Source organism: Electrona antarctica, assembly GCF_951216825.1.
Source record: "Electrona antarctica genome assembly, chromosome: 23".
Taxonomy (NCBI): Eukaryota; Metazoa; Chordata; class Actinopteri; order Myctophiformes; family Myctophidae; genus Electrona; species Electrona antarctica.
Window position 1 is genome coordinate 22,004,341 of NC_136804.1, and position 16,876 is coordinate 22,021,216.

A 16,876-nucleotide genomic window follows, 5' to 3' on the forward strand; every position below is an offset into this window, starting at 1 on the left:
CAGTTGATGGCCCGATACACATGTCTGGGGCAATCACTGCAAGCTATTCTAAATCCACGTTCTGTGTATTGGTATACTGGCTGGGTGTCAGTCTGACACCAGCTCACTCCGGGATCTACTTGAATGGCTTGTGCGAGCTACTGGTAGCTCCCGAACCCCTGGTTGGTTACCCCTGCTTTAGACCTTCAGTTCTAGTCGGTCACTTTGGTGAGACACTGGAGTGAGATCAGGGATAAATACAGAGTTAAAGTTATATGTACAATTATGACTAACCAGGTAGTTATGAATATGCTATATGTTCATAATACACCACACTACATCCATAAATCTTCTCTTTGGCCTTCCTCGGGCCTCCTGCCTGGCAGTTCCAACCTCAACATCCTACAGCAGGACCGATATACCCGGCCGTATTGTCCCGAATATAAGACGACTCGGATTATAAGACAACCCCCATTTTTCAAGACTCGTTTGTGGAAAAAGAACATTGAATGCCATTGCCAACTAGTCTAATCCCCGATTATAATACGACCCCATTTTTTAGAATATTTCTATTGGAAAAAAATGTAGTCTTATATTCAGGCCAATAGGGTACTCACTATCCCTCCTCACCATCTCGGTCTGGCCTCTCTGGCTTTATCTCCAAAACATCTGACATGCGCTGTCCCTCTGATGTACTCGTTCCTGATCTCCCGTCCTTGTTACTCCCAGAGAGAACCTCAACATTTTAAGCTTGCACCACAATGTCGGGTATATTGAAGTATAAAATAGGGCTTAAGACTTAAAGTCTTAAAGTGGTTAATTGATCTGATACAACGTAGTGGTGGCGTTGGTGTAGATCTGTAGAAGGTTACTTCTTAGGCCCAAATCACACCAATAATTCACCATGCAACTCCTTGCAACCAAATGGTTGCATGTTGTTGCATCCAACCATTATCCCCAATAGCACTTGCAAGGAGTTGCGACTAGTTGCATTGGTGTGGTTTGGGCCTTAGGGTCAGACCAACTGGCAATAATGTGTGACAATTGTAATAATAGAATCAGCTGACATGTGAGTAATATCGTTGATTGGTTTTACTGTGCGTCTGTCTGTCTGCTATGCAGTTTCTGGGCATGGTGCTGTCCTCCATCATTCTCTACCAGCTCGGAAGACCCATCCCCATCAGCTTCACCCCTGTCTACAACCCGGATCCCATCATCCATATACCGGTCGACTACAACACAGATCCCAACAGCCATACACCAGAGAATGACCTGCCTCCCATCAGCCATACACCAGAGAATGACCTGCCTTCTATCAGCCATACACAAGAGAATGACCTGCCTTCTATCAGCCATACACCAGAGAATGACCTGCCTTCTATCAGCCATACACCAGAGAATGACCTGCCTTCTATCAGCCATACACCAGAGAATGACCTGCCTTCTATCAGCCATACACCAGAGAATGACCTGCCTTCTATCAGCCATACACCAGAGAATGACCTGCCTTCTATCAGCCATACACCAGAGAATGACCTGCCTTCTATCAGCCATACACCAGAGAATGACCTGCCTTCTATCAGCCATACAACGGCCTATAACCCGCCTTCCCTGGAATCTTCACAGCCTCCTCCTCCTTACGAAATCTAAAAGCAGAATCTAACCTCATTTCCAGTTTTATCTCTACCCAGGGTTTGATTTGTATAATAATAATTGTAATAATAATAATAATAATAATAATAATAATAATAATAATAATAATAATAATAATAATAATACAGAGGGAGACATTTGGGGGGGACATTTTCTAAGCACTTAAGTACACTTCGTAGGACATTTAGTTTGTAAATACATCAAAGATGTGATTCTCCATTTCTAAAAGATAAAGACGGCTGGAAGAGAGGTCATCAGGTGGTCCCCAATTAGTGTGTTTCATTCATTGGGAGGTGAAGCGGTGAACAGTCGACACCAGCGTCCTCACTTCCCAGTTCCCACAAAAATGGTGGCAAGGTAGCACCGACCGACCGGCAATTGGTTCAGTGTCTTACCCAAGGACACTTTGACAGGTAGACAGGAGGAGCCGGGATTCGAACTGCCGACCCACAGGTAATTGGACAACCTGCCCTACCTCCTGAGCCACAACCGCCTCTTAACCACAACACTCTCCAGTTGGTGGAGCCTCTCATCCAGGCTTCCAGCTTCCTTTCTGCCAGAGCCAACAGGAGGCTCTCTCTGCCTTGTGTGTTCTTGGGGGATTGCAGGCACTGAGAGGTCTGTGTAGGACTATGGTTTGCTTCCTGCCTACAAATAAATAATACACATGTTCTAGCTACAGTATTTTGAATTAAAAATAAATGGAAAAGAATAATGTGAATATCAATCATAGGATACAATCATTCATGGTGGAGGAAATCAAATTAAACACAAGCTATACTAGTTGCTGTAGTATACAGGCTACTACATGTACTGGTAACTGCTGCCATCTTGTGGATAAAAAACAAACAAAAACGGTTGCACATTGGCCTCATGCAGCATAGATTTTGATGTTGCATGATTTTGTTCTGACAGGGTTACAGAAAAGAAAGAAAATAAAAGAAAAAAATGGTTTTGATAGCACATCAGTGAGCTGGATGCAATCCTACCTGGAGGGGAGAGAACAGATGGTGGAGGTGAACGGAACACTGTCCCCCCACCCCCTGTGAGCTGTGGCATCCCACAAGGAAGCATACTAGGGACTTTACTATTCTTAATATATGTAAACAACATGACTTCAAGCTTGTGGCTGCATCTGCAACTTGTTCCTGTTCGTGAATGACTCTGCCATGCTGGTCTCAGACAAAAACAAACTGCAGTTTGAAAACTGAACTCTGAACTGAGCTCTGAACTCTGGCTTGCTGATAACAAACTATCATTACATCTGGGTAAAACTGAATCCATTCCCTTTGGATCAAATAGTAATCTCAGCGAGGCTAACGGCTTCTCAGTTAGTGGGTGACAATATTATCACACAGAAAGATGAAATGACCTACCTATATAGGTTCCATCCTGGAAGCAAATCATTCCTCATACAAGGTTTCTTCGACTATGCATGCACCTCATGGTACAACAGTACCTCAAAAGGCCCGGCTTAAAACGAGGCTCCAGACTGGTCAACAAATTGGTCAGGCTACTACTTGGCCTTACTCCCAGAACCCACCTTACCCCTGCCCATTTTGACAGGCTGGAATGGCTTAGGGTTGATGACAGTCACAGAGTAGGCTACAGCAACTTGCAATGGGAATGGTCTACTACATTAAGATTCGCTACACCACAAAGTTACCCATGTACCTGTCAAAATACTTTCTTAATGTCAACGAAGTCCACAATCACAACACCAGAGGGAGTTCAACAAACCATGTGCAACCCAGATTCAGCTCAAACAAGAGTTTAAATTAATTTAGCTCCTAAGCCATTCAAATGTGGAACACCCTGCCAACAGCCATTAAGAAATACCCCCCTTTCCTTTCCACACTGTAACTGTACTGTTTTCCCCTTTTTTAACTGTATATAATTATGATGATTTCCTTTTTCTTCATAGAAGTGTGTATTTGTACATCATTAAATGTTCTTGTGAATTGAAAATGGAGGACCCTTATGTAAACAAGTCTCTGTGCTGTTTCTAGTTCTATCCTCAAGACCTCAAGTAACAGATTTTGTATTGACCTGTACTTTAGTTTGAAATGTACCCATTCTGCATATAAATAAAAAATGTCAATCTCACACACACACACACACACACACACACACACACACACACACACACACACACACACACACACACACACACACACACACACACACACACACACACACACACACACACACACACACACACACACACACACACACACACACACTGCTTACTTACTTGCTTAAGGTAGTCCATCGTGGCCGATGATGACTTCTGCTACAATTTGTGGGTCCTTTGATGACTGTATAGTCCGATGCGGGATTCACACCGTCTTCCACAGTCAGGGCAGGGGGAAACCTGACGCGGTGGGGCAGGTGCAGACTTGGCCAACTTCCTCTTTTGACTCTTGGCCAGGTGATGTTTGAGCCGGTTCTCCTCTGCTAGTTGGACTCCTTGTTGGCAGAGTCCACGCCAGGAGGAGCGATCCACAGCGGAATCTTCAAGGGAGGCAGGCTTGATGCCACACTTCTTTAGAGAGGTCTTCAGGAGCGTTGACCTAGATGGAGTTGACCATATAGGGTCCTACGAGGCAGGCGACTGGCTGGCATCCTGATGACATGTCCAAGCCATCTCAGCTGATGGTGCATGATCGTGGCCTCTATGCTCCTGCAGTTGGTTCTCTGGAGGACCTCAGAGTGTGGCATGCGGTCTCGCCAGGTGACTTTTAGGATGCGTTGGAGGCATTTAATATGGAATGCCTCGAGCATCTTCAGATGGCGGGAGTAGATTGTCCATGACTCACAGCCGTAAAGAAGAGTGGATATGCATATTGCCCTGTAGACCGCTATTTTCGTGTGGAGGTGGAGGTTGTTGTTGCTAAAGACTCTTTTCCTCAGCCGTCTGAAAGAGGATGAGGCCTGCCTGACCCTGTTCTGGATGTCCTTGTCGATACTGCAGTCTTCTGACAGGATGCTTCCAAGGTATTTGAAGTGTGGAACGATGGTGAGTGGGGAGTCTGCAACGGAGAAGACTGGTGGTATCTGTGGGGGTTCTGAAGACCACTGGCAGAGGACTTCTGTCTTTGAGGTGTTTATAGACAGACCCATTCTGCTGTAGGCTCTCACAGCAGCTGCAAGAGTACACACACACACACACACACACACACACACACACACACACACACACACACACACACACACACACACACACACACAATGTATAGGCCTATGATGTTTGCCCAATATACTGTAACACTGTGTAACAGTCTCCTTTCACAGAGCCAAAAAGCCCCATATTGTTGCAACAGACTAAAAACAAAAGATGATGCTCAGGAAGTATTGAGAAATGGACATACAGATGGATAACGGCTCCAGTGTTCATGTGATGACTCAGTTCCATATTCTCTATAAGTTGTACTTTTCTCCTTTTCCTTTAGGTTAAACATGATTGAAATGACCATTAAATGACCCCGAGGAAAAGCAGAAGTCTCCGAGAAGGGGACATACAGAAATTATGACTCGTTGGAATTTACCTTTATATATGAACCTTTATTGAGAAAGGATATCCCCTTGAGATGTCACATCTCGTTTTCGAGGGGGTCCAACAACATACAGAAAATACAGAGCAATACAATAGACAGAAACGTTACAACAAATACATCCATGCATACCTTTGCATTGTTAAAGTTTACTAGACCTGTACGTGCCCGTTGGCCACCGGCCTACTTGAGAGCGATGCAACTTGGGAACCTAACAATACCCATTGTCAACTTGTCATAGCACCCGTTTTAACTATCTGTCTGTGTCCCACATGGAGATCTCTGTAGTTTGATGGCCAGAGATCGCTGTAATTCATTTTATATTCATTCTATATTCAATCTGAAATACTTTTTAACTTTATGCAATTTGATTAAATACATTTTAACCTTAATACTCTTGTCCGCTCTTATTCACAATTTAACGGACGCGCAGAGATAGCGTGATTCCGTGATCCAAGAGGGTATTTTAAATGATCTCACTGCACTATTTGTTTGTATCATCAAGAGGCTATCTAGTAGCATATTTTGTATTGACCTGTACTTTCGTTTGAAATGTAGGCCTACCCATTCTGCATACTGTGAAATAAACATTTCAATCTCCCACACACACACGTACAGTGCATGTGTGTGTCAACTCACCTCTTTGAAAATGAGCCTATTTTTGACCTGGAGAGAGAGAGAGAGAGAGAGAGAGAGAGAGAGAGAAAGAAAGAAGAAAACTAAGTTTGTGTGTGTGTTTGTGTGTGTGTGTGTGTAATATACTTTTGTACTTTAACTCAAGTACATTTAGAATTCTGGACTTTTACTGTCTTCTACTACTACATTGCAGTATGCCAGTATTGATTGAGTTTTTACATAAAAGTAAAGGTTTTGAGCAGCCTACTTTTTCTTCCCGCTTCAGATTTTTGGGAACAGGTTTCGTTATCCATTAGTGGGCGGGGATTTTCTGGTAATACCACCGACTGCTGGACTGTTGCGTTTATAACTGGAAAACCCCTCCCCCACAGAGTTAGCTCCTCCCCCACCAACTTGTCCCCTAACAAAACAAAAGCAGGGCAGCGAGAACTGAGCGAGAAGAGAGGTTTGGTTTTAGGTTACCGTTCGGTTTGTTCCTGTTTTTCCACTCCGACGGAGTTAAGGAAGTGATACCGCAAAAAAACCCTTTCATTTTTCACTCAAGGACTGACTAATAATCCACCAAAAATGACAGAACAACGCCAAATCAACCCATGCCTGAAGCGCGTCTTCACAGCGTTCAACGTCTTTTTTGCGGTGAGTAGACTGTTATATCGTGTGGTTTAATTATAGTTTAAACACACACACAACCTTATTGTTGTGGAGAAATAAGAAGTGCGCACTGACTCCGCAGCTAGGTTAAAGTTCCTCGAGTGCGTGGGTGGGCTGAGGAATGGAAGTTTTTTAGAGTTAGATTAGGTTAATAATAATAATATAGGTCGGACATGTCGACAGCAACATAAAACAGACGTTGATTAAATAGGATTGTGTTCTGTCGACGTTTTGGCTTTTATTGTAGTCGATAACTATAGGTTTAGGCCTAGTCTAGATACACTTTAATTGTCTTCAATCCATGTTATTAGTTGGAGAAAATATGATTATTCCCTCATCAATGGAGAATGTTGTTCTATTTCCAAACATTAAGTGGAAAAAACAGGCCTCATGTAAGGCGCCTACCCCACACACACACCAACACAGTCTCACACACACACACACACACACACACAGTATGCACTGGTCTACTGGCCTGATAGGTAGGTAGACACTACTAGACAACATCCTGCCATTAAACTAAACAAGGATCACAGGAATTGAATTGGATCAGCTTGTCATGATGACTCATGATGTTTGATTGATCGTGGGATGAGTGAGAAGTTACTCCTACTGGAAATAATCAGATCAGACCTGAAAATTATTATTCTGTGATCATTTAAGTTGACACTCTTGAGCTAGGCTAGGGTTACAACTGCCATCCCCAATGGCAGTTGCAAGGAGTTGCATTGGTGTGTGGACTGGCCCTAAAACTTTTTTGTTGCATCATTGGTGCGGTCTGGTCTGCAAGCATTGTGTGTAGATTGCTTGAGTGGTTAATCAATTTGTTGGTACTAGGCTATAACAAATCCTTGATTACAGGTAGTTCAAAATATATATTTTTTAAACAATTAAAGGTATATTCAGTGATTTCACTTAATTCAAATATCACTCCCTACTATAGAGTGTGCTGACCATATAAGGAGTTCCTCCTTGTCCCCAGTTAACCCCTGGGATAAAAAAAAACAGGTTTCGTTTCTGGCTAGGTGGCCCAGCCTTCATCCAATCAGGATAGAGGGGGACCTTCCGCCAATCATGATCGAGCGGGGACGGGCCTTGGTGTGCATTCTGTTGGCCTGTTGCGTGTCCCCCACTGTAGAGCGTGTGCATGTGCACATGTTACCGGGGCAGACCGGGGGATTTTCCAAATCACCCAAATCACTGAATGCTCCTTTAATATTCTGATAGTAAAGTCAAATCATTGCAGTGTTTGTTCAGTTCAGTAACGGGGGTCTCCCTGTCTCTCCAGCTCTTTAAGAAACAGAAAATAACATTTTCAGGTAGGTGACAAGTTCAACATTTCAGCCAGTCAGGAGAGTAAGAGAGTACCCATTTGAGCTTCATTTGTTTTTGAGTGGTGCAACCACTCCTATAGACAGCTATGTGTGTCCCTGCCTGGGTCCGTCCGAGCCTGGAAATTGCGTTTGGTTGGTTTTCACCAACAAGTGTCACTAGTAGTGTGTGTGTGTGTGTGTGTGTGTGTGTGCGTGTGCGTGCACACACACACACACATGATTTCGGGTGTGACAGTGATGGGTACAGAAATGAAATGAAATGAAATGAAATCTATATTTACCCAGGGTATCTGGGCTAAGCTCAAGAACTTGTTTCCAGCCAGGCCCTGCTCATAGAACACATTTCATCGTAGTGGTTCAATGCCTTGTTCAAGGGCACTTCAGCGGTGGTAATTTTTTAACGTGTCGGACGGCTGATTCGAACTAGGAACCTTCCGGTATCAAGACCGCGCCGCTATCCGTTCGGCCACCGCTGCCACAGTAGAGGGACCCCCACACGGTAACTCTGTCATTTCCCAACCATTTCCGGCGGCTCGCCGGAACCGGGCCGGCACCCTGGGCGTGTTCCTGTGGGTCTGGAACTTCCGGGGACCCCCACACGGAGTTGCACCACTCACTTCACACGGGTGTGATTTTTATGTAGTGTCCAGTTCCACTTTTGTCTGCTCATTTGTGCCATCACTTTCAATTTCACTTTTTTAAATCTCTATCCTGAATTCCTGACCGAGTTCTCTCAGGCATCCCGACCTGAAAATGTATTTTCTATTAAAGAGCTGGAGAGACTCCTGTTACTGAACAAACGCACTATAGCAAGGAGTACTATCAGAATATAGAGCTATTTAACACATATTTTAACCAAAGAAAATCACTTCCTTTTATTTTATTTGAATTAAAACAGTAAAAGTATTGATGGTATAATAATGGGATGACTCAGAAAATCTTCCATAGTTGCAGCCCAACTATCACATGGTCATGTACTGAGCATGCTTCTCATAAGCCTGACTAGAATAGGGTTCAAGACAAGTACAGTTTGCAACAATGGCAAGTGTCACTAACGCATTTGTATATTGATATCTCTCAGCACAACTAAACAAATTCAAGGCCGACTGTCGGACTGTAGTTCTGGCACTATATTTCTACATTCCTCGGTGGCACTGTAATGGTGATATCTTCCTTGTGTTTCAGATTGTGGGAGGGCTGATCCTTGCCCTGGCTGTGTTGTCTCATGCCGTGACCCGTTCAGCTGGAGGACTAGAGGTAAAACACACAACGAATGAACCACACAACAATACACACACAGGTCTACACACAAACGGCAACAGCTCCAGCAGAGAGCTCCAGACTTCCCTCTCCAGAGCAACAAATAGTAACTTCATTCTGTGGGATCCTGAGGTGATCCAAGGCCATTTTGGAGATATAATCCCTACATCTCTACGTCTTCTCTCTCTCCTCAGTATAACTATGGAGGCCTCGTCTTGCTCTATGTGCTGGGTTCTTTCACCATGCTCATCTCCATCCTGGGAGCCTATGGAGCTCACAAGGAGAACAGGGTGTCCCTCATCCTGGTGAGTACTAGGAACTATTTCCCATTCCCACACAACACAGATGAACACGCGCGCATGACTGTAGCCGTGAATGTGAACCACTGGCCCTGTAATAAAATGACACCAAACAAAAAAGATTTTGATTGTAGCCTACAATCTATAGTTCAAGAGTTATAAATGCAAAATGTGAAGTGGTCTGTTATCACGTCGCCATGAGGCTTATTAGAAACATTTTGGAGATCTGAATATTCAACCATCCATCCTTGGATTGCACATCCCTAGTATTTTTTTTTTTACACATTTTGATTTAGTTTTAGTCATAGTTGAATAAAGTCACATTTTAGTAATATGAAATTGTTTTAGTCTACTAAATATTACTAAAATGTATTTTGGTGAGCCATGATGGCATCGTAATGGCTGATGCGTTGTGAGCTTCTAGATCTGCTATTTTCAGCATGCAACCAAGCATAAAATAACTTGTCTTTTAGTTCTACTGGATCTCTACTCCACTAGTTCCTCACTAACATTTTAGTCTAGTTTTGTATTGACAAACATGACACATCATAGCTTAGTTTTCATTTAGTTTAGTCGACGAACATTTTTCGTCATAGTTTTAGTCAAGGAAATCAACACTATCCATAACCATCTCCCTCCCTCCATCTAGTTCTTGGTGTGTATGGTTATCGGAAGCCTGGTCATGCTGAGAGCCGGAGTTCCCGCTGCCTTTCTTCGTACCGAGGTGAGACGACGCTTGTGTGATGCAATTATGATTATGTTCTGTAAATCTAACGACCCGGTGAGATAACTCTGTGATAACCAAGATGAGTAGTGACTTGACTCCGGATACGAGGAGCGAGGTGGTGAAGAAGATTAATTATTATCGGCTTGCTCAAAAGGTTGATGAGTCGAAGCAAAGATTACAGGCAAGAGTTTTTATAAGGTCTTCTACATTCCTGCCCACAAAGCATGTGCATGTCACAGATTACATCTGCTCCACTCCTCACTAACTACTGTAAGTGCAGCTGAGCAGTGGCCTGGTCCCCTTACTGTCGAGTTATAAGATGCTCTTCTATGGCCGGGATAGGATGTGAAATAGTTTGTAGTTAACACTATGTAGCGTCTTTTAGGCCCTTTTTATTTCCTCCCTCCCATCGGTAACCGGTACGGTCGCCCCAATTCCATCTCGCCCCAGCTTTTTTCCGCTGACCTCACGCCGACAGCTCGGTGCGGCGGTTCTTGTATTCTTTATTTTGTTTTACTGAGAATAAGGTTAGAAATAAGTTTAGGGTTAGGTTTAGGTTTAGGCATAGTTTTAGTGAGGTTAAGGTTAGGAATAAGGTTAGGTTTAACCGTTTAAGCATCATTTACTTAGATTACTTTAGGAATACCAGGCCGAGCTGTTCCGCCGGCTGTACGCCCGGGCCGAGTTAGTAAAGGGGCGAGTTGTTTTGTATTCCTTCCATCCTTCTTCAGCGAACCTAGATTGAAGGCGGGGCTTTTCAGAGTAAAATCTGCCTCATCTGTGTGGCACTCTAAACCCTAGAAAGAGTATAGAGAGAATGTAGGTTGCCAAAAGGTATTTATAATACATCTAAGATTAAATAAGGGTCAACAACGGGCGCAAATAATAAATCTAAGATTAAATAAGGGTCAACAACGGGTGCAAATAATACATCTAAGATTAAATAAGGGTCAACAACAGGAGCAAAGACAAGTCGGACGTGTGCATGTTTGGGTTAAACGTTCATTAGACAAAAACATAAAGTCAATGTAAGGCCGACAGAGAGAGTTACATACACGGTACAGAATTACAGTTAAGTTACAATTACAACACCACACCATAAGAGGGTGTTTTAATTGAACTCTTCAATTACAACACCCTCTTGTGGTGTTGTAATTGAACTAGTAAGCTGTTTCTAGAGCTTAGGAACAAAATGTACCCTTGACTCGGAGTGTACCAAACCAAATGGACATTTGGTTCCATTTGTACACCGAGTTAAATTAACATTGATCTTACAATATAGAGATCATTTAAGTATTACTACTGTGGATGTTAAGTTGCTCTGACTCTGTCTCTCTCAGCTGGATGAGGTGATGGAGGACAAGCTCAAGGCCTTGGTTCCGTTGGACGAGACTTCACAGGAGAACAAGAACGTGGCTAATGAAGTGCAGGAGTTTGTAAGATGCGCACACACACACACCCACACCCACACACACACAGCACCACCCACACACGCCAGGACAAGAACACGTATATACAGGTCAAATATGTGAGTCCCATTCCAATGATATTGTGCGCACACAAAAAAACAGAACAAATGTGTTTTCAAGACATCTGATTGGGTGGTGGTTGCCGGGTAAGTCGGGGAAAGTAATAAACCACACGAGTACCGTAGGTGGAGCCATAATAATAAAGGGAAGGAAAGTAACTCTGGCTGTGCTGTTGTGAAACCGCCGCTGTATTGTAGAAAGCATTTATATTATTGCTCTCAGTAAATACCGCCCTCGCCTCGTCATAATAGGCAGAAATGGTTGAACATTTGGCAAACCTTCTGTGAAAATGGCAGATGTAGAGGCTCGCCATATCGCACACCCCGCGATATGGAAAAATATAATATCACGATATTTTTCTTGCGACTACCTACAAGGTAACTAAAAGAAAAAGGAGTAACAGACCACTCAGACAAATACTCCACTTTATCCAATATGTACGATATCTCTGAAACGGCATATTGTACTGGTTGTATCATCTCAACCAGTGTTGATTTCGTCGCCTAATACTAGGACAAAAAATGTTCGACTACCTTTGTTCACTGACAAACTACATGAGAACTCAGCTATGATGACTAAGACTAAATATATTGACAATTTTGTCAACAAACAAAAACTAGACTAAAATAGAGACAATAGGTCCAATTTAAGTCATTTTACACTTGGTTGCATGCTGAAAATGGCAGATCTACAAGCTCAAAACGCGTCGCAGCGCGACACGTGAACTTGTAGATCAACTATTTTCAGCAAGTGTAAAATCAGTCATTACGACGGCATCAAGGCCCGCCAAAATACATTTTAGTCAACTAAAATCTTATATTTTACACAAACATTCCAGGTGACTAAAACTAACCCCACCACGGCTCTTTGGGGACAACTACTACTTTCAGATCATTCTACAAACTGACTGACTCGAGAACACGTTGTCCTGCGCTTCCTGTTTTCTTTCATGGTGTGGATTGATTGGGTAAAACACGGCAGCAGGATGTCGGGCCGATGCAGAGGCCTCAGCCTGGCACTGGGCCATGGCTCCACACATGACAGCATATTCACTAGGGGTTACTTTACTGTGTGGTGTGGTCATTTTCCTATCAACTAATACACCACATTTACAACAAATTTGACGGTAATTTCGGATGGTGCATAGCCTATATTATTTTATGAGTTTAATTAATAATTCATTGTGTACCGTCTTCATTAATGTTGTTAACCAGTAGGGGTCCTCCTCGACATGCCTGGCAGAGACCCAGAGGAAATAAGATAGGTGGGTAGGTGGGTTTTCAGGGTGCTTTGAAGGTAGGGAGGGAGGGGGCATCTCTGTTTGGGGAGTGTATTCAGAGGGAGGTGGGAGCAGCCACAGAGAAAGCCCTGCTGTCGTCCCAGATTTTGCGCTTGATCTTTTTGGGGACCTCGGGCCGGCGTCGCTGGACCTGAGGGGATGGGACATGTGGCTCGAGGAGGGGATGGGACATGTGGCTCGAGGAGGGGATGGGACATGTGGCTCGAGGAGGGGATGGGACATGTGGCTCGAGGAGGGGATGGGACATGTGGCTCGAGGAGGGCGGAGAGGTAGCGGGGAGCCAGCTTGTGCTGTAGGAGTATTTTGAGGTGAATAAAATGCAAGAAAAGGCCTCTGGACCCTCTGCAAAAACGACTATACGAGAATTGGAACAGTCAAAATATATATCATGCTTAGTATGTACATGGGTTGCGACAGCCAAAAATGATATATGAAAAAATACAATGTCGGTGGGCATTCAATCTGGGCAAGTAACCTAATCGGTGTGGGTGTGCACACTGCACACTGTCATACTGGACAACCCTAATGGGGACGCGTGCACACACACACACACACAGTACAGTTGGTCTCCCTTCTTATCACACAAATCAAGTTATATGGTACAGCAGATGGGACCTTGATGCTTAATGAGCGTAATTGAACATGTATCTCTCCCCCGCCTTCCTTCCTGTTTGTCTTTCCTTAGCTCCACTGCTGTGGTCTGTTCTCCTACAAGGACTGGCAGACCCAGATCCCAGACTCCTGCCTCTGCAACGACCAGGAGCTGATGGAGGGCCAGTGCATGACCGTCAGCTACGACGTGAGTACACACGCGCGCGCACACACCATGATCAGTTTTCGACTGTGGTCAAGATCATGGATTTCACAATGCCACGCCAGACTTCCCGGTCCTTCATTGCCATTACTGATGCATGTGTCCCTAGCGATGACATCAGGGAACGACAGTTTTGTACCTCTGGTATGCTTTGAGGCAGGATTCCAGAGGGAAGATATAGCCTCATTATCAGCTCTGTAGCACACAACACACACACACTTGAATTATTGTATTTGGATCTGCACAAGAGGCGCAATACAATAGACCCAAACACTGATCAGAATTAGGTTACATCATATGGTCCAACCAAATATAACTGCTGCACATGCTTAACACACACAGGGGGGGGGGGGAAGATAGCACATTGATGACGTACTATTACTTAAGCCACCTAGGGATAAATGAAACTACGCCTTCTCCAGATAGACAGACTTCCCATAATAGCTGAGACAGAACAGTATTTAGCCAACTTTTTCGCATTTGACCCAACCACACACATCAGTAAATGTTTCTCCCAGGATTGTTTTCAGGGCTGGTGGTAGACCTGAAACTACCCGTGTTATTTTTGTGTCCAGTGCAAGCCTATCACACTCCTGCTATCCTACTGGATATCTAACATCTATCTCTCTTTGCTCTTCCAGTCCATGATGATGTTCGGCCTGGCCCGGCCCAAGAGCATCCACAAAGAGGTCAGTCTCCTATAGCATGCAGCTCTGCCCTGCATTACAAAAACACCAATTCAAATTTAAAATATATTTCGGCTAAAGTACGAGACTATGAAGGGGTTTTTAAAAACTGAAACTTTGTTTCGTTCAGCCCTGCTACCCTCTCATCAAGTACTACGTCAACTTCATGGCTGATGTGGTGCTGGGCGTGATCTTCACTCTGGCTGTCCTGGCGGTGAGTAAAAATGGCCTGGCATACAGTGTTGATTTTTTGAATGCAAGTTTTAATCAGTCTTTTTTAATGGTTTTAATTTAGTTTTAGTCACCTGGAATGTGTTGGTCTGATGTTTTTGCTGATTTTACACTTGCTGTAAATAGCCGATCTACAAGCTCGAGCTTGGATATCGACTCGCCAGACCTGGTTTAGCTTTTTTGTTTACGCTTGCGTTGTCGCGCCTCTCTTGAGCAGACCTATTGTTGATCCAGGCGACAATGTCTGCGTTCATCACTGACTGTTTGAAAGGACCAGATTTCTTGTCCACTAGTCCCTTCCTAACATTTTAGTCTAAATATATTCACAATTTCGTCAAATAAAAACTAGTCTTAGTCATCATAGCTTAGTTTTCATTTTGTTTCCATTTAGTTTTTGTCAATGAAAAAAAGGTAGTTGACGATATAGTATTAGTCAACAAAATCAACACTGCTGGCATAGCACCACCCATGAGGTCGTTGGCTTGTCTTCCTTGGCCTACTGGGAGTGTGCATGCAACGTTATACCGATCGAATGGACAGACGGGCGAAATACACCGCCTAGCGGAGATTAGTCATTATAAAATGCCTATATAAATGTTGGTACTCATGTGTTTGTCTCTCTCTCCTAACAGGTGCTGGGCATGGTGCTGTCCTCCATTATGATCCACCAGCTGCGTAACGTCACCAGGACTACCATGATCTTTACCATGCCACCTGTCTTCAGCGCCCAGCCTCCCAAATACCAGGAGCTGTACAACACAGCATAGTGTGCTATACTGTGTCAAACATGGAGGGGAAAGGAGAAAAGGGTTGATATTGATCTTAAGATTATTATTATTATTTTTAGCTTTCGCAAAATCTGCAATCAATATGTAAATGCTGTAAGAGCTTAGTTTTTCATTCATCTTATAAAACAAATTGACTAAAGAGAGGGCCGGCAGGAGTGCAACTATAGTTTTGTGTCCGGAACATCTAGTTTGCTGAAAAGTTCCATCATTGGATCTTTCATGTGGTAAACGTATCGAACACTTTAAAAGGAATATTGTCCACTCCTGTACGGTCCTACCCGCTAACTGATTTTAAAAACTAAAGCTTTCTTCCTGGCAGGAAAATAAAAAGAGAATTATGTTGCACTGACGGGAGAAATGTTGTGCTTTTTCAGATTTCATACCAATCGTAAAGTCTGGCTGGCTGCAATTGTTCAACTCGCATATTTACCATTTAAAATATTTCGGACTTGTTGGTGTGGCCTCATTGAATGTGAAAGTGTTTTGAGTTTGCATTATATTGACGTTCCTTTTTTCTTTTTATACATTCTGTCTTGGATATTTTAGCGAGTTAAACCCATGTAAATACTTTTCAAATTCCTTCCACAATGTCTTTGTAGACAGTGTTGTATTAAGGATCAGAAACATTGGGGAAATTATACTTTAACTTTAAACAGAGTGCTGTGATTCGTGTGTGTGAAAATCTGACTTGTCGTGTTGGGTGCGTTCGGATATAGTGCAGTGTGCAATACAAACTAATATACGAGTGCTCTCCCGGTGCGAATTTCCGAACTCACCCGTTGCTATGCCCTCCGCCAGTGTAGATGGAGATTTAAAGTCAAATGAGGAGTTGAGGACTGTGCCTTGAGATTTGGCTGTGATTGTTAAAGCATTGTTTTTTTTTAAACTTTGTACGGTTTCCTTGGTTTTGATGACAGTGAATGTAAGCAAAGGGATTCTCAATGCCAAAGAATGCATAATTATGGCACTGAAAGGGCCAAAACACTTGTGCCTTAAAGGGACCCGGACCCCTCGTTTAATAAAGATTATTTCGGTTATTAAAACCTGCTGTTGATTATTTCCATTTCTGCTCTGTATGTACGGGTGTGAGCTGTCCTTGTTCGATGACAATAAAGTTTGACTAAATTTACAGTTCTGTGTGCACGTGGATTTTTTTTGTGAGCTATGACTTTGTTTCAAATGCTCCAACAGTGTTTATGTTAAAACACAGTTTTAAAATTAGGACAGAACGTTTCGGCCGTGAACGGCCTTCATCAGGTTCACGGCCGAAACGTTGTGTCCTAATTTTAAAATGGTGTTAACTAACACAACACTGTTTTTAAACTTTGTTTTAAATGCTGACATGGCTTTTCACGGCCACGTGATGGTCTCGTTACACAATGTGGCGTTTCCCCCATGAAATATTGGATGACGGCCTGGGCCGTGGCTCAGCGGT

General features: G+C 43.4%; 1 protein-coding gene across 1 annotated transcript; it reads left to right on the forward strand.

The window, feature by feature from the left end:
* The first annotated feature begins 6,211 nt into the window (after window positions 1-6,211).
* LOC306916633 (tetraspanin-8-like) lies at window positions 6,212-16,572 on the forward strand. The gene is made up of 9 exons (XM_079494598.1): window positions 6,212-6,458; window positions 8,993-9,064; window positions 9,262-9,372; window positions 10,016-10,090; window positions 11,434-11,529; window positions 13,608-13,721; window positions 14,378-14,425; window positions 14,553-14,636; window positions 15,286-16,572. The coding sequence occupies exons 1-9, from the start codon at window positions 6,390-6,392 to the stop codon at window positions 15,418-15,420; spliced, it is 804 nt and encodes a 267-aa protein (XP_079350724.1). The 5' UTR covers window positions 6,212-6,389; the 3' UTR covers window positions 15,421-16,572.
* The last annotated feature ends 304 nt before the right edge of the window (window positions 16,573-16,876 follow it).

Coding starts and splice junctions, on each gene's coding strand:
- LOC306916633 (XM_079494598.1), top strand. CDS start 6,390: ATGACAGAACAACGCCAAATCAACCCATGCCTGAAGCGCGTCTTCACA. Junction 9,373..10,015: donor ACAGGGTGTCCCTCATCCTG/GTGAGTACTAGG, acceptor CCCTCCATCTAG/TTCTTGGTGTGTATGGTTAT. Junction 11,530..13,607: donor CTAATGAAGTGCAGGAGTTT/GTAAGATGCGCA, acceptor GTCTTTCCTTAG/CTCCACTGCTGTGGTCTGTT.